Source organism: Coenobita brevimanus, chromosome 15 (genome assembly GCF_032717465.1).
Source record: "Coenobita brevimanus isolate Jiangsu-jjx chromosome 15, ASM3271746v2, whole genome shotgun sequence".
Classification (NCBI taxonomy): Eukaryota; Metazoa; Arthropoda; class Malacostraca; order Decapoda; family Coenobitidae; genus Coenobita; species Coenobita brevimanus.
In genome coordinates, this window is record NC_136968.1 from 1,238,539 (window position 1) to 1,263,538 (window position 25,000).

Consider the following 25,000-nt stretch of genomic DNA (forward strand, 5'->3'; position numbering starts at 1 on the left):
GTACCAACACAGGTGAAGTACATACCAACACAGGTGAAGTATGTACCAACACAGGTGAAGCATGTACCAACACAGGTGAAGTATGTACCAACACGGGTGAACGTACCAACACGGGTGAAGTACGTACCAACACGAGTGAAGTACGTACCTACACGGATGAAGCATGTACCAACACGGGTGAAGTACATACCAACATGGGTGAAATATGTACCAACATGGGTGAAGTACGTACCAATACGGGTGAAGTACGTACCAACACGGGTGAAATACGTACCAACACGGGTGAAGTACGTACCAACATGGGTGAAGTACATACCAACACAGGTGAAGTACATACCAACACGGGTGAAGTACGTACCAACATGGGTGAAGTACGTACCAACACAGGTGAAGTACATACCAACATGGGTGAAGTACGTACCAACATGGGTGAAGTACGTACCAACACGGGTGACGTACGTACCAACATGGGTGAAGTACGTACCAACATGGGTGAAGTACGTACCAACATGGGTGAAGTACATACCAACACAGGTGAAGTATGTACCAACACAGGTGAAGTATGTACCAACACGGGTGAACGTACCAACACGGGTGAAGTACGTACCAACACGAGTGAAGTACGTACCTACACGGATGAAGCATGTACCAACACGGGTGAAGTACATACCAACATGGGTGAAATACGTACCAACACGGGTGAAGTACGTACCAATACGGGTGAAGTACGTACCAACACGGGTGAAATACGTACCAACACGGGTGAAGTACATACCAACACAGGTGAAGTACATACCAACACGGGTGAAGTACGTACCAACATGGGTGAAGTACGTACCAACACGGGTGAAGTACGTACCAACATGGGTGAAGTACATACCTTAATGTAGTGGTCCTTTGATCCGGTGGCGACGACATCCATCCCAGGACTTGTGGAATCAACCGCTAGACACATCACCGCCGCCTGGTGTCCGCCGCTGAGCTTACCCACCGCACAGTGTCTGATGGGGGAGCGGGAAATTGAAAAGAGGTGGGGAAATGACGATAATAATAATAAAATGTAATGCCGTAATAATAAAAATTAAATAATACCTCATTCCATCTTTACAAAGGAATAAATGGTCAGCATAATGATGGTTTTTTAACATGATCATATTGTTCTCATGGCCCCTGGCTCAAGCAGCTGTGAATTCAATAGGTTGGAGGTTAAAGTTAACCTTTTCAGCTCTCCACCATCTCTCTCTCAAGGAGGGGAAGGGGTGAAGTTAAGGAGTTTGTATAGCCAAGCAGTAGAGCTAGTTGGTTCCAACGGTACCAGTGTATGAAGGCAGTCCTCTCCCGCACCACAACACAGGGTAACCATAAACAACAACAGCGATGTACTCACTTGCGCAGATCCCATATCCTAACAATATTGCCGGCAGCGGAGTAGAGTATATTGGTTGCCGGTGAGATGGCCACGTCCGTGATGAGCGTCTCCCCCGGCGGCATCTGTAGTGTGCGGCTGTGTGTGTTGGCCAGTGCTGACCCGGGTGTGGTCATGCCCGCAGACGATAGGGTTTTCGTGCACTTGGCGGGGTTTTCTCGGATGTCCCACACCTGGACAAATGAAGTTATTAACCATCCATCACCTAACCCTTCACTGCCCCATCACAGCATCAAAGCTGGGCCGGAATACTCAGTCCAGATATATTATGTGAGGCTGATCAGTTACTCTTCCCTGAGTGGCATTATGGGTGCAAAAAAACGAAACCACTACATGGACTTAAACTCACATGAACTACATCCACTTGGAGTACCTTAACCAAAAGACCACAGGGCATTCAGCTGCTGATCACACAGCCAATACCCAAAGTAGCAAATAATTTCTTGGGTTACATAAACTCTCTGGCTTGTGACTCAGTGCACAGTCACCTTAAACCAACACTAAAATGAGTGTGGATGGTAAACTAACTCACCTACCACCAACTTCTCCAATACAATTATGTCATTTTTTATTAGATTCTGGGTAGTCTTACAGAAATTCACTCAGTTTTAAGCGTCCCATGGCTGTAGGATTAAGAAAGGCATACGACTGAAGAACACATGCACTGAACTTCAAATGACTGAATTAAGTTGGCGATGCTTCAGTGGCCATCCAGTGACTGACGAAATACACCCACCAACTCATCTACGTTACCTATCTATCCACCTAAATGATATACGAACTTCTATATGTACAGTACAAGTCCTCCAATCGGACCACCGGTAATCTGAATATCCCAATACTTCGAATTTGTCAAGGAGAAGTTTTCTAATTTTTTTGGGCTTGTTTTGAAATTTTCTTGGCTTCATCAATGGATTTATCTGGCTTGGACTTGCCCTTGGCCTTGGGTGTACCTGCCAGCAACTATTCATCTCCACTTCTATGCATTTCCGGTGGGTAAAACAATAACCCATATCATTTTAAGTGTTTAATGATCATGTACATATTTCTAATGTTTTCAAAGGGCCCTCACAATAGTCCGAAAAAAACAATAGTCCAAAAGACCCTCAGTCCCCTGCGAATCGGATTACAGGACTTTTACTGTAGTTGGCGAGGTGTACTGAGTTAGAGTACATACTGTTAACTGAAAGGCCATGCATTCAATCCCACCTGAGGGCCACTTGTTATGTCACAGGGGTTATCTGATCGCAAAGAGCTACATACTGTACTTCAAAATTATCCTCTTCATAAAGCAATACCTTAACCCATCAACTCTACCTACTTATCATTATTACAGTACCCCCATCAACCCCCCACCCCTCTCTCTCTCTCTCTCTCTCCCTCATACCTCAGTTATTATCTCTCTTTCTCCCTCAGCTCTGATTATCTTAGTTATTATCTCTCTCTCTCTCTCTCTCTCTTTGATTACCTTAGTTATTATCTCTCTCTCTCAACTCTGATTCTCTTTGTTATTCTCTCTCTCTCTCTCACCTTAATAAAAGCTGATGACACAGAGAAACACGTGCGCTGTGCCTCGAAGTAGCGTACACAGTTCACGTTGTTCGGATGGCCTCCCAGGGACTGTATCTCCTGACCCCTCACCAGGTCCCACACCTTCACTGTACGATCTATGAGAGAAAAAATAAAACAATAATAATGACAATAATCATCATCATCATCATCATCACCATCATCATCCGGACCTCCTTTCCCACCCTAGGGCAGGGTGAGGCACAGCAACAACACCAATATCCCCTTCACTAAAATAAGTCTCCCTTAAAAATGGCAAAAACTGTTAGTGATTTCAAATATAAAACAATCACAACTCTGAAAGGGTTAATATGCTATGTACAGACATTGACTGATAAGGAATATATGCTACAGAGATTCATAAGCCCTCAATACCATATGAAATCAAATAAAATCAAATGATACCAAGTCTCCTCTTAATGAATCCCCATAGTGAGGTTGGTCATGGTGCAGCTGATGTTTCCCATGGACTGAAAGCTGCACAAAGTGGAAAAACACACTAATCACTTCATACTGGAAGCTGTTGGGAAAAAGGGGATCTAAGATACATGGTATGATCAGTACCAATGTGAAATCTTACCTTGGACTCTGCCTCTACTTATGGTTGAGTTTCCTGCCTAAGACTGATGGTTGTGTGGATAGTTACCAAGCTTGTAGCCACATTTCACTATCACTGTGGTACCTCCCTGGGTTGATAATAGCTAACCACCTACTACACAGCACCCTAACTATAATCAGCGATGGTACTGACCTTTGGATGCTGAGAAGAGGAGATCATCAGTGGCGTACACGGAGAGCACAGCTTTAGAGTGACCCTGAGCAACATGGGTACACGCCAACACTGACCGCTGGCTTGACTGCAGAAGGTGGGAGGAAACAGTATGGCCACTCAGTTAATTATCATCAATATTAATACCAATACTGTCATAATATCAACTGTTATCTCTGACATTTTTATCATCAACATTATTATCATTACCATCACCATAACACTACATCTCACCAAGCCACTATCAATATTATCAATACCCCACTGCTGTCACTATCACTGACATCTTTACTATCAACACTATTATCATGACCATCACCATAACTGTACATCCCACTATAAGTATTGCTGATGAATTGGGCAGACTGCAAAACAACAAAGACAAAGTAATATAAAACAATCATCAGGGTAGCCAGTGAAATGAACAATATATCCATTCACTCATTATTAAAGCACTTAAAAATCCTGGCTCTTCCCCATACATGAAATCCACTACACTAATATCCATCAATGTAATAGGCCACGCTTGCAACATCTATAAGGAGCAATAAACCCTAAACTTCTGCAAGATTAAAAATGGGTACAAGGCTTGTTATGTGCAACTCCATACTTCACCCAACAAGTTTTATACTGAATCACTTTTTTTCTAGCTATCTATCTATTGCCAGACGCCATAATCCCGTACGGGGTGGCCATTTGACTCTGAGTTACTTGTTTTACAGGGAGGGGCACTAACCCTCCACCAACCCACTTGACACGTAGGGAGCACATATGGTTTGGTTATGTGGTTACCACCCAGCGTTGTAAATGGTTTCTTGGCTTACAGGAAACCATTTGGCTTGTCACTCAATGTATGCTTCCCTAATTTCCATACCTCGCTTCGCCACACATCAACTTACATTACAGCTCTCACTCTGTCACACACTGCTAATCCATGTGGCAGCACCAATATATCTGGCTGGATCAAATGCTTGGTTACACAAACATCCTTCAATATATTTCCCTATCCCCTGACAGGAGGATAGTGGACTGTAGGGGCTTCATCCTGCAGTCAACCCAATTCACATTCATATGAGCCTGCGATTGGAACTACTTCTACTACTACTACTACTACTGTACTACTAATGCTGTACTAGTATGACTTCTACTACTATGTCATCTTTTCACTTACCAAAAGTCTCTTTCTCTTCACACCTACCCTAGGGGCGTGTGGCGTGATAATGCCGGTGTGAGGTCTGGTGTCGCGTGTTGATCCTGTCGCTGACGTCAGACGACTGAACACGTTTTCATCTCGCGACGCTGACCGCCGGTACGTGGTTGGTGACGTGGGCGGTGTGCAGTCGGGGTTGTCTCTGTCAGGGTGAACGCTGCCATCAACACTAACACCACAAACATAATTAACCCTTGTCGTGATATGGATGTAATCTATAGTCAGTCTGTTTTCATCTGGCAGACCATAACTCATTTTCAATTCCAGTACGTGATGGCCAAATGTGATCAGACTGGTACATCAAGTGTAGTCAAACTCGAGAATAAATCTAACTCGCAACCAAGGAGATTCAATACTGTCATAGTTACGACTCACCAAATTTTATGTCTCCACAACTTAGCATTCAAGCAGCGAGAGAGGTCAAGTTTCCTCAGATAAAAACAGGCTAACTATAGGTATTTTGTTCAGGCTAATAGCAATATTCACTTATACTTGGTCATGATTTACTACGACGTTGTGATGACGAAAGAAACACGTGTCCTTCATGCTTACAATCCCTCAGTGATCAGTCAGATGCACGTACAGAACTTACACTGGATTTACTTACAGGTAGTGTTGTTCCGGCACTCATCATACACATTAAAGAAGCACCTGTTTGACATCTAGACTCCAATATACACCAAATGTGAGGAATAAGTGTTTGTGGCTGTAGCTAGGAATGGGTGGGTTGAGTTGTAAATAATTATGGATGGTACGAAATGCAAGAATTTGTAGCTAGGAATGGGTGGGTCACAGATGTAAATAATTAAGCATGGCAAGAAAAATAAGCCACAAACATAGGACAAGAAATGTCCTTATGTGGTGATAAAAATAAAATACACCAAGTATAACGTGTAAAGAAGTGTGTTTTCTTCAATGGGTGCATGGGATATATATATAAATAATCTAAGATGCACGTGAAAATACTGACGTCATTTCTATAAACATTTCTCACAGGCATCAATGTACAGTATGATCAACCCCCCAAAATTAAGATTATAGGATGTTCTCAATATGTCACCCATTTTGATGTTCTTTTTCTGGGGGGGGGGGGATATAGATATAGCCTTAATATACCCCTTCACTATGAGAGATCTTTCTTAATCATCATCATCATAATCATCATCACCACCATCATTTCTTAATCTGAATAAAGTCATCTGGTAACAACATAAACAAACTAAAAAGAACACTAGGTGGATTCAAAAATTTTAATCATATATAACCTACAGTACAAGTGTTAATTTGAAAAGAGGGAAGCACAACCAGCATGCAACTGTAAATTATGGTTACAATTAATCTGTTTTTCCCATCAACAGTTCAAATGCCAACTAGAAACCATGAATACCCTTTTGTTGAAGCCACCCCTCACAGGATGCAGCACTGGGCAACCCTGTAATAGATGGCTTGGTTGTGGAGTGAATGAGGTTTGTGAGTGTAAACTTAAAATTAGCGTAACTTAACATGCAGGGGTGCAGGTGAATGGGAACTGACTGACTGACATGCATACACACACTTATACCTATACATACCATTTATATACATACAGTACACTTATAAATAAACATGCACACACACATACACTCACACTCACACATATACTGTATACACACACAAATAAACATGCACCATAATTCATAAATACATACATACATTCACAACACAGAGGGTCCTTTATCATACATGCTTGATTACTCATATCAACACACACACACACACACACACACACACACACACACACACACTTATATACAGTATTCCCTTCTCTCTCTCTGCTATTGTCTTACATGCTTGTTCACTCTCACACACACACACACACACACTTATATATTCCCTTTCTTTCCCTCTCTCTCTCTCTACTCACGATGAATACTGGCGCATATAGTTAAGGTTTGATGCACTCAGAGTCGTGTTAGACCGCCTGGCCATCCTGGGTGAGGTGGACTCCTGCCGCTCATACACCTTCCTGACCGGCACGGGGGAGCACCGGTTGTTGTCAGCTCGGGCACTCATCAGGGTTCTGCACACCCGCCACGCCAACACAAACGGGGGGTTCGGGGTTAAGGGTTAGGGGTTTGGCGGCATGACAGGGGATGTGGGGGCACTCGGGTGTGGAAAAATCAGACATTCCTTACTCAAAGCCACTGGATCTATACTTAATTCAGTGGTAAGTTACTGATCCATCCATCCATCATCCAATCCTATGTTGCCCCATGAGGAGTGTAGGAACCCAGGGCTAGGCAAGTTAATCCTGACCTTTAAGATGAGAGTGAAGTTACTGATAAATTACTAATTTCTTTGTTCTTTCACTGATACAACAACAACAAAAAAGTAGCAATGCACTGCTTTCATATGCCCAGTGTTTCTTGGCAAAAACAAGAACAAAAGCTGCAAGCCTTAAAAAATGGCTAACATATAACTAAACATAAATTTCCACTTAAATTACTGGTGAATTATATTATTTTCATTTCCAGTTCTTCAAAATTAATACAACAGTTCTGCATTCATTTGTAACTTGAAGACTGGGCCAAAAGTAAGTGCATCATTACAAACTGTTTCCCTTTCACAAACCCTGCTGGTACACATGGTCAACTTTCAGTGAGGAATGTCTGCCACTGTCTTGTTAGTGTGCCATGTTAGGGTTGATGGCTGGCATTGGAGTGGCATGTGTGGAGGTTGGCATGGGATGGATTAGTACAGGGTAACGAGTGTGATAAAATAATTATGTTGTGCTATGTTATCTACCATAACTACTTAACTATATAACCAGGTGCTTCCACAATACAGCATCATCATCATTTTCAATTTCACATCTGTTTTCCGTGTAGTGTGAGTCAGACGGGCTCACCTGAGAGCATTCCTCAACCTTGCTCTGTTCTGTGCTGGCTGTCTAGTGGTACCTGTACATCTGAGGTCAGCACACACTACCTTGTCCCAGTAAAGACATCAACAGCAAAACTTATACCTATATTTTCCCACTGAGGTGTAGGGGTCTGAGGCTTGCCTGTCACAGTCCAGTACATATAACCCATTCCTTACAGGTACAACGGGTGATGTGGAACCTACTATGGTGCCTCTGCTAACTAAGTGGAGATGGAAATGTGGCATACAGCCAGGAACAAAACCTCCACACTGTTCCCTGTGCCTTGATGTGGCAAGGTGCTGTCCACTGCAAGGGAACATCAGTTCACTACACAGGATGGTCCCATAGGGGCAACTGCTTGCCTGCAGTTGATGGGTCTGCTCAGCCAGACAACCTACAACCTAGGGTTATGCTACTATTACTACCACAAGTACATCATTTCAAGTTTATTCTTTCCCCCTCCAAATGAATTTGTTCAGTTTAGGATATTATTTTCCAACTACAGGGATTTGACACAGCTTTCAGCAATCCCTGCAAATACAAGAAGTCTTGCCTACACTGAATATAACTGTCTGGAGATGACACATACATACTGTATTAAGACATTACTACACTGAAAACACGACATGTAGATGATCATCCTACTCCCCCTGGTGGTTCAACATGACTGAGAAAGTTTCTTCATGTGGACCTAACCCATGCACACAGCAGGGCCACCACCTGTATTAGGATGTTCTAACTGCTACACTACCATAGGCTCAAGTTTCTGGAGAAAAAAAAAATGTTAGTTTAATCCACCCAAGAACTCTGATGACTGAAATAGAGACAACAGACATACAGCATGGCACAGTTTCGCTGGGAAATTTGTTGGAAGCTCTCCTGCTTCTGTGCTCTACTGTTCCTACTTTGGGATCTTACCTCACCACTAATGATGATGATGATGATGATGATGATGGTAGCAACAATGACAACACCAACAATGATGATGATAGTGACAGTGATGATGATGATCATGATGATGATGATGATGACGGTGATGATGGTGACAATGATAATGGTAGCAATGATGACACAACCAACAACGATGATGACAGTGACAATGATAACACCACCAATAATGATGATAATGATGGTGCTTGATGAAGAAGATTTAAACTAACGCTAAAACATAACTGCTATATTATGGAAGCACCTGAAATGCAATGCTATATAAATCACATCAATTTTTTTACCCATTTTCTACAAATTTCTTTTATTTTTGCTTTATTTTTGGTTTTGGTGAATCGTACAGCCAATTATATATTTTTTCTTAAAACATTTTTTTCGGGGATGTCAATCATATATGGCTTGCGTTATTCCTGGTGGTTGTGGGTGGAGGAGGTAGAGAAAAGTGGAAGAGGAGCTTGAAGTGGAGGAAAAATAAAGAGAATGAAAACACGATGAGAGAGAGAGAGAGAGAGAGAGAGAGAGAGAGATCTGTCCTTGTCTACATGAGGGAGGAGGATTGGAGTGGCAGAGGGGAGTGGATTCAAACTAACAAAGAGATTCAAGGGGATTCAGCTGCGGCCATCTTGACTGAGCTCCGGGAACAGGTGTGTGGCGACAAACAGACACCCAAGCCTATATTGTCATCAGTTCAAGAAGCTCCCTAACACTTTTTCTTATGTGAATTATTCTGCTTACTACACCTTGCTGTCTTCTTCTGCCGTTTGTTCTAATATCACCATACTCTACATCAATAACGTACAAAACAGTTTTACCTTGCTGTGTCCAGAAATATATCGGTAAGGAAGAGGCGTTAGGGAGCTTCCTGAACCGAAAAAAGTACTAGCCCCAGACAGATCGTTTGTACTATTGTGGGTTAAATATACCTGTACTTAATACTTCCTCTCGCCACCACATGGCAAATTCACGCAGATTTCGTCAACCTTTCCTAACATGTAAAAGAATATTAACATGGCCACATTGATATCCACTGCCTGGTTGTACAAATGTCCCTCAGCTCCCACCCTATCCCCCAAAAGGAGGATGGTAGCCTGAAAGAGGGCAACTTCAGCCTGCAGTTCACTGGGTTCACATTTCAGATGAACCTGGGGCCACAAGAACAAAAACAACATGACATATTTAAGTTCAAAATATAGGCTAGTACCACACACCACTACCTCACCCACACCACTCTGACACCTTCACATGCACACCAAATGCACCGAAAATGATCACTGCTGGAAACGCATGACTTATGAGAGGGGAAAAAACATGGCTGTCACATCACAAAACCAAAAATAAAGCAGCAAAATGTACCACAAGAAACAACGGAACTGTGTGTGTGTGTGTGTGTGTTTAAGGAGTATACCACAGCCAATAGTCTAGTAGTAAAAATCATTAGTATTCAAACTTATGTGTGTAGGGGAAAACTTAAATCTACAAGTAAAATTAAACCCAGCTCAAAATCAATCCTACAGGGTTCTATTAGCATCAAAATGTCAATAATTAGCACAATGTCCATACAGTAATGACCCTTCATTTTGTTCATAATTGAGGTTAACGATCTGGCAAAATTAAACACCCGCCAGAAAATTATTACTTTGATACAGAATAATAATAATCATCATCATCATCATCATCATCATCAGGACGTCCCTTCCCACCCTAGGGCAGGGTGAGGAGTAGCAATGTCCAGACAGCCCAAATTTGCCCAATCCAATGTTCCAAGCTTCCATTCACTCATCGTTCAAGCCCCCGGAATCCTGGCTCTATCGGATATGCCAAAAACATTCACCACGTACTGTAGCTTCACATAAACGTCCAATAATAATACAGAAATGAAATGGCTAGAATAATGGATAGATATATTTTAGGACAATTCAATATTATGGCCAGATCTTTGCAAATTATGATTTTAGACAGGACAAAATAAAAGAATGGCCAATACTCTCTCTCTCTCTCTCTCTCTCTCTCTTTCAAGCATGCTATAGGACAGGAGAAAAATAATGAAATGGCCAATATTCTCTCTCTCTCTCTCTTCCTCTCTCTCAAGCATGTTACAGGATAAGAGAAAAATAATGAAATAGCCAGAAGACTATAACAATAAATAATAGTACTGTATAATGACTGGTATACTGAAATAATTTAATACAACTGGACAAAAATAACGCACTAGCTGTATTACCCAAACCAAGTACAGTAACAGAACAGGAATAATGAAATAAAAGCATTCGGAGGCAGAACTCTCATCACCAGAAACACACACACACACACACACACACACACACACACACACACAAACTACTGTATATCACCCTGCCTTGCTATACGTGAGGCAATATGTGGAACTTAATAATGTCCATAATCCTAAGAAGGAAAACATTAGCCAGAATATTGCAATGATGATATACAATAGGACAAAATTATGGAGAGGCTAGACTTTTGGAACCATGATAAAGCTAGGACAAATTATGAAATGCCCAAAATATTACTATCTATCTACTGCCAGACGCCATAATCCCGTAAGGGGTGGCCATTTGACTTTGAGTTATTTGTTTACGGGGAGGGGCACTAACCCTTCACCAACCCACTTGCTGACACGTAGGGAGCACGTATGGTTTGGTTATACGGTTACCACCCAGCGTTGTAAATGGTTTCTTTGCTTACAGGACAAAATGAAGGGTTCGTACTGTCCATTAATAAGCAAAGGAACTAAATCCCTTGCTAATGTCTATCATTTCTCTAACTTAACAACTATGCCAATTTAAACCTATTAGCAAACCAACATATCCATTAGTAAGACATGTAAAATATAAACCAAACATCAAAAGCAATACCAAACCCATGTATTAATTTATTAATCCAAAAACCCAATTATATAAAAACCAATTAGTTAATGTTACCCATGTATAAATTATTCATCCAAAGCCCAATTACCATATATATAAATCAATTAGTAAAAAAATGCTACTCAAATTCAAAATGCAAGACTCACCACAGATCCAAAATTAGTGTTAGATAGATTCAAAGTCAGGCTAACACCAAAAATTTTAGTTTTCATTAAAACAGTCGTATAGTTCTTTCACCTCAACTTGGCCCAGAGTTTCTCTTTTTCAGCTCATTTCACGCAGCTCATTGGCTGAAAAAGACTATGCTATGGCCTTACTTCCATTGCAGAGCACTTCTTCATGACCGGCATTCTTGTGTTAATCTATTGCCATAACTCGGCTTCAAGATGGAGTGATGGTACAGTAATTTTAGGGCAACATAAAGTAAATAAATACATCAATCAATTAACCCTTGCTAGTGGGTACCTTTGGTGACTTTATCCAGACTAACACCACATAATTTTCCTTAGCTGGGAGATGTCCTTCAATCAACCAATCCATTTGCTGGTCAGGATGCACTTCAGAATTTATTTAGTGTAACACAAGACAAATTCATTCAGCTGTTTCTCATCTTTGCGGATATCTCTTGTGGTGACAGGATTGAATGAATTCTAATGAAGCAAATGTTGAAATGTGGAGTGAAATTTGTACCAATATTACTGAGACAGATTATTCCAAGTTATTTATGTATTACAAATTTTCTCTTTTTCAAATTGTAAATCTCTTCAAATGCACAGGTACTTCACAAACGCATAATCAAAACAGAAGCATATCACTATAAAACAAACCTTTCAGCATGGAGTAACCAAGTAAAAAGCACATAACACGGTACTCTCCTCCACAAACAACTAGTGTTAGCTGAGAATTATGGAAAATCACACTACATAAACAAGCCACTGGGGTCTGGGGAATGAAAGCCAAGTATGAAACTCAGTGGATAAACTACAGTAGCGGGAGAAGCAGGGGAGGGAGGGAGGGAAGGCCATAAAGGTTTCAAGTGGATCTCCGTCAGTCTGAGAATACCTTTATTTGGGTACCGCTGGGCATGTTTATTCAGCTTACAAGATCCTTACAGGTCAAGAGATTAAATCCCTCAATATAAATGTGTGTCTGTCATTTACCTGTAATTATGGTGGTCATCCAAGGACTTCAGTCACCTTAGAAGAAAGCTCTCATCACAGTTTCAAAAAATTTCAAAACAATTCTCTACACTCTGTGCAAATGATAGCAATGTTCTATAGCCTCATCAGAAAAAAAAAATAAATAAATAAATAAATATATAAAATAAAGTCATAGGCTATTCATGTCCCCTTCACTGTCTTCCTCATTTCACTGTAAAATCACTCTCACACTCATCCCTTTTTTGCATTCATTTTGTTGTTCACTGGACCCGACTTTGACTACTAAGGGGTGACTGAATACTGCTTTTGATTATACCTAAATGATCAGTGTAACATTCTACTAATCCATCATCCAAGCCTTCATTATCCCCAGTGTGGAGGTCTGGGGCTGGGCTGACTAGACCTGATATTTACGGTGCATGACCAGACACCTGTCCTTGAGTGGCATTACGTGAGGAATGACCCCCACCATCCATTACATGTAAACTCTCATGGGCCACATCCAGTTGGAGTGCCTTACCTCACTACACCACCGGGCATCACAGTAACTCATACTTACTGTAAAATAACCTCATCCTGGACAGACATTGAATACTGACTGTAAAGAAATAAACTAATAAAGACTACCATGAATAAATAATACCCACCTATATCTGCTGCAGCAGTCCAAATGTAAACATACTTACAATGATATGGCGGTGGTGGAGGTGATGTCATTCAACCTTGGCCAGCTGGAATGAACTGGATGCTGCCTAGTCTAAACCACTGAAGTCCAGATTTGCAAAACCTAACCTAAATATTTTACCTAACAAACCTAAACCAAACCAAATTTAATCAACTCTCCTTCTATTCCAACCAAATATTTTCCCTAACACAACTGAATCAAACCAAATTCAATCAACCCTTCTTCTATTCCAACCAAATCAAACCAAATTTCAACCCACCCTTCCTATATCAGACCAACCAAACTGAACTTAATCATGCCTACCCACAGTGAACCACACCAAACTAAACCTAATGTAACTTAACCTAACCAACCCTCACCTAATCAAACCTAACCAGACACCTGAACTGCTTTGACATAATTGGCAAAACTCAGCCTTCACAAAACACTAAAAATTCTGCTTCAATATCCTGCAGAGAAAAACAAAGTGAAAAGTAAAACACAGAAAAACATGCAACAAACTTAGTATATACCCTGAGAAAAAGAAGTTAACTTAAATTTTGCCTATCAGTTCTAGCCTCATCAACACGCAGATTCAGAAAAATAAAAAAATAAATAAATAGAGACCTTGTTTTACCATGGCATACCTAAGTTTCAAGAGCTGGGCAAAAATAAATAAATAATAATAATAATAAAAAATGTGAAAAAAACTGTTGACTCACTTGAGGGCGTTAGGTGCTGATGTGACCCGTGGGAATGCCCGGGATGATGGTGGCGGCATCAGCTGTCCATCGTCACTCAGCGTACCCTCCAGACTGGTGGCCATCCGATCCGTTGACCGTTCCATGCGGTCCCCCCCTCGTTCCAGCGACCGGTCCATCAGCCCCATCCGGTCCACTCGCTCCATCATACCCTGACTGGCACTGCGGTCCAACCCTGCTAGTACAGGTAACAGTTCTTTTACCTTTACTTGGTCCAGATTTTCGTCCTTTTGCAGCTCAATAGTAAAACAAAAATAATAATAACAAATACAACGCTTCTCATGGGGCAATGTAGGATTGGATGATGAATGAATGAATGAATAAAATAATAATGCTATGGCTCTACATCCTTCCCATACCTCTTCTTTGTGACTAGCACCTCATTCTAGTGTTATTCTAGTGTTATACCTCAATGTATAAGAGAGAGAAGCAGCAATTTTAGGCCAGGTTGAAGTGAAAGGCGTATATCAGCCTTCTTACCCTCTTGAATCCAGGTGACATCCTTTTTAGTTTTTAATAGTTTTTATTATTTTTTTTATTTTTCATTCAACTCAGGGAAAAATTTTAAAAACTAGAGGGTTAGATAGGGAGTTCACTGACACCTTCACTAGAAAATTTCTCCAAAGAAAATAAAAACAATAGAATACACCATCAGATTCAAGATGTTAAACAGATATCCTTTTACAGACACTCAAATTTACATTTTTTTTTTTTAAATAACAGAAAAGAGGAAGGAAAAACAAATGAATAAAAAACTAATCCATACACCAGATTACTGGTGTCCTCTGTTCATAAAATATCTGTAACAGTTAGACTTGAACAGCTGTGGGTTGAAGTTTGGAGGGAAACAACTCTGGGGAAGCGAGTTCCAAAGAGATGCAGTTCAGGGAATGAAAGAATTCTGATAGGCAGAAGTGCTGCAATACGGCTCAGTGACATTCCAGTCATGAGCGCTATCAGATGCCTGTGTAGCATGAGGGAAGGAATGGAGAGGTGGCACCATGGATGCAACTTCATCTGAGCATTTGCCAAAAAAATATCTGTAAAATAATGCAAGGGAGGCAACATTCCTTCTTACTTGCAGGGGAGGTAGTTTATTTGTAATGGCAGGGTTGTTAATAATTCTAACAGCTTTGTTCTGAATTTTGTCTAGTTGTCTTAATGCAACCTCTCCATATTCATTCCACAAGGGTGAGCAGTATTCAAGCTGAGAGCGCACATGACTTATAAATTATAGCTAACTGCTCGTCAGTGAAGAAGTTACGGACTCTGTACAATAATCCAAGTTTCTCTGAGGTGGTTTTAGCAAGTGATCTAACATGAGAGGACCAGCTGAGGGCACTCTTAAGTAAGACACTGAGATGTGTGTCTATTACACACAAAAATATTTATATTCCTCAAGCCTTTTCTCTTGTGCTGGTCTAAACTTTAACCAGAACTGTTTATTAGTATTTCCTGGTATAAGCATATATGGCTAGGTGGATTTTTTTTTTTTTTAATGCAAGAAAGAAGGAACCTAAGGCCAGGAGCCCACAAAAATGTTTCCTCCAAGAAAAAACAAAAACAAGATAACAGATGGCCAGTTTCATGATCCAGTCACTGAAGAAGCATCAATTTTTAAAGATTTTGTTCCATTTTATATTAAATAAATATATATTATGCTATTTTGGCATGTTTAACTAACATAAGCATGGTTCATTACTTTTAATTTAGTGGTTGTTTCTGTTCTTAAAAGCATATTTCACACACCTCAGTACTACAATGAGACAAATTTTTCAGCCCTACATCCCTTCTATATTATTTTGTGACAAGTATTATATTCCTGAGTAAATCCTTTGTTACAGCTGAGTACATGTAATTATAAATGGTAGTTTTAGGCCAAGTTAAAGTAAACGGGGTATAGGATGCTACCTGTATGTTCCCCGCCGACTCTATCCTGTTGGACTTTAACCGAGCCAGCAGAGAGTCGATCCGCGGCCACCCCCGTGTCTGTGCCGCTGCTGCCGTTGCCGTTGCGCTCGGTGGTGACGGAGGTAAACAACATATCCTGTGTGGTGGCTGCCTTGCGCCGCGCCTTGTCACGCCTTTGGAGCGAGTCGGAGGAATAGATGACGCTTGTGGCAGTGGAGTCAGGCAGGCTGGGTGGCGAAGGGAGAGAGGGACCGAGGGACGAAGGGAAGGAAAGAGCGAGAGAGAAGGAAGGATGCAAAGGAAGAAAGCAGAAAGAGGGAGAGAAGGGAGGATGTACAGGAAGAAAGTAAAGAGAGAGAAAAGGAGGAAGAAAGGGAAGGAAAGAGGGAGAGAGAAGGGAGGATGTATAGGAAGAATGCAGAGATGAAGAGAAGGAATAATGAAGGGAAGGAGGAAGAGAGAAAGAAGGATGTACAGTACAGGAAGGAGAGAGAGAGAGAGAGAGAGAGAGGGCAAGAAACACAACACAACACAGAGTTACGGGGTTAATGAGCAAGAAAACAAAACACGAGAGTTACCAGACAAAAAGACAAAGAAACAGACATATTACGAAGGCCATAGGAGTGGAAGCAAATTAATTGGGAGACCAAACAATGTAAAAACACAATAAAACATGGGGATAAAACATAAAAAAAACACAGACATACGTTTTAACATCACATACATAAATATTTACAAACAGAAGAATTATGTGTAAATGCATTAAGGGTGATTACAGTGACATGCAGGGTTTAAAAGACATACAATCATACGTGTACATGCATGAGAGAGAGAGAGAGAGAGAGAGAGAGAGAGAGAGAGAGAGAGAAGGAGATACAGCGAGAAGAGAAACGGAGAGAGAGAGAAGACAAAGAAAGAAGAGAAATGGAGGGAAAGATAAAAGAGAGGGAATGGAGAAAACAGATATTAAGATAAGAGGGAGAGAGAGAGAGAGAGAGAGAGAGAGAGAGAGAGAGAGAGAGAGAACAAATAATTGAGGGACGGAGAGAGGGATGGAGGGAGGGAGGGAGGGAGGGAAGGGAGAGAAAAAACAATATATAATAACTCAACATGCTTCTACAGGGCAGTATTCTTGTAGGCTTAAAGGAGGCTCCCTAACACCTATTCCTTAGTGGTTTATTTCGCATACAGAAAATCCTCGGTAAAAGTCAAAAATGCACTTCAAAATTGTACATTTTTTTTTCATACAACTGATATTCTTAACTGGAGGATGAGGTGGAGGGATGGAGTGGAGAGGTATATGAGAGAGGGGGGGGGGGTGAGCTGGGGGGAGGGCACTGAAATGGCAGGGGACAGGGAGACATGGAGGCAATTTATTTGTGGCCACCCCTTGCGGGATTAAGGTGCCTGGCAATAGATAGATTGATTATTATTATTATCATTATTATTATTACTGGTATTTTATTTTTATACCAAAGTAACATACAAGGGAATATTAGCCATTTCAGTAGAATGCTGTATATTTTAATATATTCTGTGCTATTAACAGACAAAGTAATGATCTCAGTCAAGGCTCATGGTGAAGGGATTAATAAAGACTATAACTAACTCCCCCAGTTCTAAATCTCTCTCCTAAGCTATATAAATTCATCTACAGGTCACAATAATAATAATTTGAAAATACTATCATCCAAATGTCAAAAATAACAAATGAGAATATCTCTATTGTAGGTGGAAATAAACTGGTTAGGAACAGATGTTAGGGAGCCTTGTATGATAACTAAAAAATGGCCAAACTTTAACATTACCCCAGCTATACTAAGTCCTCTTTAGAAGTCACCTTTTTTTGACACATTTTTGGCATCAAATCTATAGAACACTCACACCTCGATTTAAGAGACCTCCATTTAAGGGATTTCGGATTTAAGGGACTCCATATTCTACCTGACAAACGGACAAGACCATTCAAAAATTATACGTAATGTCTAGGTTATACACATTAATATGTTTCTTTATACAGTACCTGTAAAAGAATATTCATAATCACATAAATAAGTTAGAAAAGTGAAACAATCATTGCATTTCATAATAAGACTGTCTTTATATGTGGTAAAACAATGGACATTTTCAAGTAAGGGACAAATTGATTTCCCATTTAGTCCCTTAAATTGAGGTTTGAGTGTACATTCATTTCGTTTCATTTTAAATTAGAAAAAAAAAAAAAAACAACTGCAGTTCCACGAGTGACTGTAAGTCTGATTTCCTATCCCCCCCCCCCAATTTACAGCACCAATTGTAAAAAAAAAAAAAAAAAAAAAAAGGCGATATTTTGCAACACTATCTTAAAAAGTTATGATTTTTGCAACACTATTTTTAAAAGTTGCAATATTTGCAAAAGTACCTTGAAAAGTTGTGATAATTTGCAGTACTACCTTAAAAAGTTGTAAAATTTTGCAACAGTACTTTTAAAAAGTTGTAATATTTTGCAACAGTACCTTAAAAAGCTGTGATATTTTGCTACACTACCTTAAAAAGTTGTAATACTTTGCAACACGACCATGACTTCTAAAGAGGGCTGATAGTAACTAAATCTAGCAAAAATCTAGCGTGCACAGACCAGAGCTAGCCCAGGTGACACACTTCATAGCCCAGGAGCAGGGAAACATAGCCTGTGGGGGCATAACATAGCCAAACTACACCTATCTCAGCCCAAGCATTCTTCAAGATTTAAAAGTAGCCCAGCTGGTGTAGGAAACTTCATCATCATCATCATCATCAACATCACTATCATCATCATCATCACCACCATCATAAACACCACCATCATCATCATCATCATCATCACAACTATACACCAAGTTTCCATTGCCTATAGTCATTCAAACACTACTCTATTTCAGACAGAATTTAGGTCATATCTGTGTTGATGGTCACTTAACTTCCCTTTGAAAATCGGGAAGTCTTGCTAAAATGGTGAACTAAGTGTGTACTGCTTTGTTACTAAATGTTAAAAAAAATAAATAAATAATAATAATAATAATAATAATTAGGCCCATGATAAGATGGCTTTACAATTATGCAAAACTGAAACATGTACACATGCAAGCACACACACACACACACACACACACACACACACACACACACACACACACACACACACACACACACAAGCATAAATACAAATAGTAAAACCATGTTCTATGCCTGCATGGGTCAGCCTTCTATATTTTTTTATTCTTCACTTGACGGCATCTGTCTCCACCATGCGGTCTCCAGCAGCATCCTGGTCAACTGCCATAACCCTGAGGTCTTTGTACTGTACATGTTTCACCCAGTTACTGTTACACATAGCGCTAGAGACGGAAACTTTCACACAGCAATGAACCAGGCAGCTGTTGTAAAAATGTTCATCAACTCCCTTCCTATTCCCCATTAAGAGGATGGTGGACTGCAGGAGATGGGCAACGTCCACCTGCAATCCACCAGGTTCATGTCCCGACGAGCCTGGGGCCAAAACAACAATGGCAACAACTTCATACATTCTCTCCAAGGTGCGATGTCAAGTGAAGGTTACCAGTACGTGGAGATCAGGACACATCTACATCTATCTTGACTCTGCTGATGATTACTGAACTTTAACCTGACTTCATATTAATTTCCTGCATCCCCCAGGTTTTAGGAACAAAAATCATGATGAATTTTCCACAATGTCAAGTAATCTTGTCTTTAATTCTCACAAAAACTCAGCTGTGTGAACAGCAGAGGAAGTCCCACGTACAATCCCCCCCTCCTCTGGTGTGGGAAGCACAAGACTGCAGGCAACACAGGTGCTGGGTGGTGAAGCTGCCACATCCATACTCAAAAAAAAAAAAAAAAAAAAAAAGTGGAGGTCCAGCCCCCTACTCCCACTCCATACACTCACTCACATCATGCAGGGAATACACGGGAACACCAAGAACTATTACACACATAACTTTAGCTGATCTACAATCACCCAACATTTTGATGTGATTCAGGTTTACTAGTCTTTTTATCTGTTGCCTCATGCTGCATCATGTGAGGGGTGATGTCCACAAAAAAATCCAAGCATCTGTCAGCTCAGTAACAATCTGCTCCCCCACAGCAAGGTAAATCACATAAACTGGGACCATATTCTTGTCAGCTTGGAAGGCTCCTAAGGCACCTCTTTCCAAAACTTACTTCACATATAACATCTCAATATTCTCTTGTAGGTTACCAATATCTATAATACGGCAATAAATTGCATAAACAACACAACAGAGAATATTAACAGGCTATACGCTGACTATAACTGGTAAGGGAAAGGGTTTTGGGAGCCTCATAAGCCCACACCAACCAGTACAGTATCAATCACACGCTTCATACATGCTCAGTCAGTGGTGGCAGGATGGAATATTTGAAACAGGAAGGACCGCCAAGCTGGGATGCTACAGACGTCACGACAGTATGGAGGCTATGAGTGCCAGTAGCTGCTGTGCCAGCCGGTCAACCACATGCAGCAGCACCAGACACAAAAGCAGCAGGCAGGCAGAGTCCTCTAAGGGGCGGGGGGAGCCGTGCAGGACTCTACATAGCGGATAAGGTGTGTGTGTGTGTGTGTGTGTGTGTGTGTGTGTGTGTCAGTAACCAGTGACAGCAGAGAGACAATGGCAGAATAACCATCAAGTATTTGATGAGACAGAAGCCCAAAGAATTCAAACGATCATCAAAATGCAGCAAGTATTCAAAGATAAATTGTCAAAAGCAGAAACAGAATTCAAAATAAATGTCAAAAAGCAAGAGAAAGGAGTGACAACATAACCATCAAATTTTAAAAATGGGGTAAATGCCAGAAGAATTCAAATAATTGTCATTATGCATTAGGTATTGACAAATAAATACAAGGGCAAAGCAGGAAGTTACATTCACGACAAAATGCATAAAAAAAATTCAAAAGTAAACATTCAAAAGTGACGACAGAAGTTAAAATAGTGTGAAATTTATCAAGTATGAAAAAGTAAAAAAGGAACAGTAAATGATAGATATGAAGAGTATAGATGGAAAATATATGGCAAAAATAGGTATGCAAATTAAAATACAATAACATGGAGGTTTGAATTGCATTAAATAAGCAAAACGATATGCAAAACGACATAATTATGGAGAGATTTGAAAAATGTTAGTTGTTGAAATGGAGGGTATCAAAATTACCAAAAGCATCAACGCACAATAAATCCAAGCCATAATTTACACACACACACACACACACACATACAATAGGAAGGAAGGAAAAACGCATACCGCAGTAGTAATACCGTATGTGTAAAAGCCAAGCACAAAAATAAATACCAGAGAAAGGCAGGAAAATTCAAATCAAATATGAATCACAAATAACCAGGGAAATAATGAGTAAAAAATAATAATAATAAATAAAATATCAAGCAATTATGGGTGAAAAAATAACATAATAATAAAATAAAGAAAAAATATGCAGTACACAGCATTACGAAAATAATTAATGGTTAAAAAAAATAAATAAAGAGGTTGGGATGGCATGAGAGACAGTGGGGTGTGGGGGAGATGGAGAGAGAGGAAGAGACGGAGGAGGTGGTGGAGGAGGAGAGGAGGGAGGGAAGGACAGTGTCACACTCGGAGATGCTGGTAAGAGAACAGGCTGACTGGTCCTTTAATTAGTAAAAAATAAATAAATAAATAAATAAAAATAGACCCATCGTCATCATTATCATCACCATCATAATCGTCACCATCAACATCATCATCATTATCGTCATCACCGTCATCATCATTATCCAGACCTCTTTTCCCAACAGTATGTATTTTAAACCAATAATAAAAACTATGGCAGACCCATCATCATCATCATCATCATCACCATCATCGTCGTCATCAATCATCATCATTGTCACCATCATCATCATCATCCAGACCTCTTTTCCAAACAACATACAGTATATTTTAACCCTTTCAGTACTATTATATTTTAAACTTCATTCCAGCTGCCACAAGCCAATTTTATGTAATTGTAGACACGGCCTATTCTAGAGCTAGGACCAGACTAAATTAGTGGAATAGTATATGAGAATTAGCTCACTAGAATGAAGCCAATTTTCCTTTTTTTTACTTTCCATGTTCAACCCAAATATAACTTTGACAATCCATTTCCTTTGGTTAGTACTCCCCCTGTGAGCCACATATTCCAGTATTTTTACATTCTTCCAGCAACTTTTTCCAGATTTCCAGGAGGCATGAATTCTGGCAAACTGCAATACTGTACAAGAAGCCAGAATGATATGATAAAAGAACACAAGAACATTGGTAAGCCAGAATACTGCAACGCTGGAATATCATAGTTGCGGCGCATGACTCAGAGGTTGTCATTATCGTACCCTGGCAACCTACCAGTTAACTGTGCTTCCGATTTTATGTATAATATGATACTTGTGTGATTCGTGTGTATGGTCGTGTATAATAATATGATTTATGTATAACATGATCAGAAATCAGACACTATCTATCTATAGCCCGACGCCCTAATCCCGCAAAGGGTGGCCGCAGACAAAACGCCTCCAAGTCACTCTGTCACCCACCAATTGACTACCTTCCCCCCAACTCATCCCCCCCTCCCTCATATACCTCTCAACTCCATCCCTCCACCTCATCCTCGGTCTACCCCTCCCTCTCCCTCCCTCCACCTCACCTACATACACCCTCTTAGTCAGTCTTTCATTCTCCATTCTCTCCACATGTCCAAACCACCTCAGTGTATTTCTCCTAATCTTTTCAACCACATCCACATCCACCCCACAACGTTCCTTCACTTCTTCATTCGTCAACCTGTTCCTCCACGTCACTCCACATGCTCCTCTCAAGTAACTCATTTCCACTGCTCTCACTCTTGACTTGTTCCCCTCTTGCAAGACACACTGTTGACAATTAGGATGCCAGGGTACGATAATGGCAACCTCAGAAGCATGCGCCGTGACTGTAGGAGCCAAAATGATGAAATGCTGCAATATAGAGCAAAATAATTAACCCATACAGCACTTATTATCTGACATATATCCCTAACCCTTCCAGCCCAGTTGATGACTGAGATAAGTAACCAAGGAGACTCATCACTACGTTATAAATAGATCTCAGTGTATACTAGCCAAAGAAAATTTAGTGTTCAAGTAGTGCAAGTGGTCCAGTTCTATCATATAAAAAAAAAAAAAAAAAAAAAAAAAAAAAACAGTATGATCATGATATTCCCCTCCCCTCTCAAAAAAAAAAAATAAATAAATAAAAATAAAAAATACATAACTGTAAATTTCAGTAGGTCCTCATTATGTAACCTTTTTTTACATTCATATTTACATTAGGCATACAGGAAATTACAAAAACTAGCCAATTCCACACAAAGCTGAATTGCAGTACCAGTTTCAACAAATTCGTCAGCCCACTTGTATGGAAAGATGAGGTAATTCAAGGGAGCCATCAAACAGTGCAAATTGCAAATCATGTTTATTTTTTTTATGCAAGAAAGAAGGAACCAAAGGCCTAGAGAGGGACCCCTTCATGTGGTGGTACTGATTTAACCATCCTTTATGTGGTGGCACTGATTTAGCTGGGCAACTGTGATGGTTATAAGAATATCCCTCAGCTCCACTCCTATCCACCATGGATTACATGATATGGGCAACTTCAGCCTGCCGTCCACTGGGTTTAAGTCCACATGAGGTTGGGGCCACACTAACAACTATTTATTATTTTGAATTCTGCTCCACCTCACAATCGAAAACCACCCACCCACAAAAGCAAAAATCAACACCCACAATCTCTCTCTGCCACAAGCCCCACCTCACAAGCCAAAACCATCCACCCACATGCTCCACCTCACAATAAAATCCATCCACCCACACTCACTCTCCCTCTCTCTCTGCCACAAGCCCCACCTCACAAGCAAAAACCATCCACCCCACACTCTCTCCCACAAACTCCAGCTCACAGGCAAATCCACCCACACTCTCTCTCTCTGCCACAAGCTGCACCTCGCAAGCAAAAACCATTCACCCATGATCATTCTCTCTCTCTCTGCCACACGCCCCACCTCACAAGCAAAAACCATCCACCCACACCCACACTCTCTCTCTCTCTCTCTCTCTCTCTCTCTCTCTCTGTCACAAGTTCCACCTCACAAGTAAAATGGATCCACTCACACTCACTCACTCTCTCTCTGCCACACTCATTCTCTCTCTCCCTGCTTTACCCACCATGGCGGTGGTGACTTACCCATCTGTCGGTGAGTTGGAGCGAGACGATTCTGTGGACGCGGGTGTGTTGTCCTCGGCTGCCACTAACGAGCTCATTAGACTGTAAACCTCCATGTCTTTGTCACCCAGGACGTGCGCCAGAAGCTGTTCCTGTACACTGGTTGTTTGTTCCATCTGTGCCACGAAATAAAACAGAGAAGAGTGGGTTATGGGGTGCGTATGAGGGTCAGGAAAGGAGGGATGGGAAGATGGGAGGAGTGAAAGTGCAAAAGAAGGAACAGATAGGACGAAAAGTGCAGAGAAAGAAGGAATGAACGAAAGGTGTAGAGAGGGATGGAAGGAAGGAAGGAATGAAAAAGTATAGAGAAGGAAGGGAGGAAGGAAGGAGAGAAAAAAGGGGGGAAGAAAGGAAGGAGGGAAGGAGAGAAAAAAGGGAGGAAGCAAGGAAGAAAAGAAAAATAGGAAAGGGAGGACAGAAGAACAGAAGAATGGAAGGATGGTAGGAAGGAGAGAAAAAAG

The 25,000-nt window shown here is 40.7% G+C and overlaps 1 protein-coding gene across 1 annotated transcript in view; it reads right to left on the reverse strand.

Moving 5' to 3' along the window:
* The window catches only part of Klp31E (kinesin-like protein 31E), a 154,546-nt gene that overhangs the window by 15,010 nt on the left and 114,536 nt on the right, over positions 1 to 25,000 (reverse strand). Inside the window, exons 21-29 of the mRNA XM_080265388.1 lie at positions 24,501 to 24,655; positions 16,246 to 16,432; positions 14,256 to 14,497; positions 6,878 to 7,033; positions 4,963 to 5,116; positions 3,747 to 3,852; positions 2,957 to 3,093; positions 1,388 to 1,599; positions 881 to 1,001 (exon numbers count right to left, since the gene is read on the reverse strand). Coding sequence (XP_080121514.1) covers positions 881 to 1,001; positions 1,388 to 1,599; positions 2,957 to 3,093; positions 3,747 to 3,852; positions 4,963 to 5,116; positions 6,878 to 7,033; positions 14,256 to 14,497; positions 16,246 to 16,432; positions 24,501 to 24,655 — 1,470 coding nt within the window. The remainder of the gene's footprint in view (positions 1 to 880; positions 1,002 to 1,387; positions 1,600 to 2,956; positions 3,094 to 3,746; positions 3,853 to 4,962; positions 5,117 to 6,877; positions 7,034 to 14,255; positions 14,498 to 16,245; positions 16,433 to 24,500; positions 24,656 to 25,000) is intronic.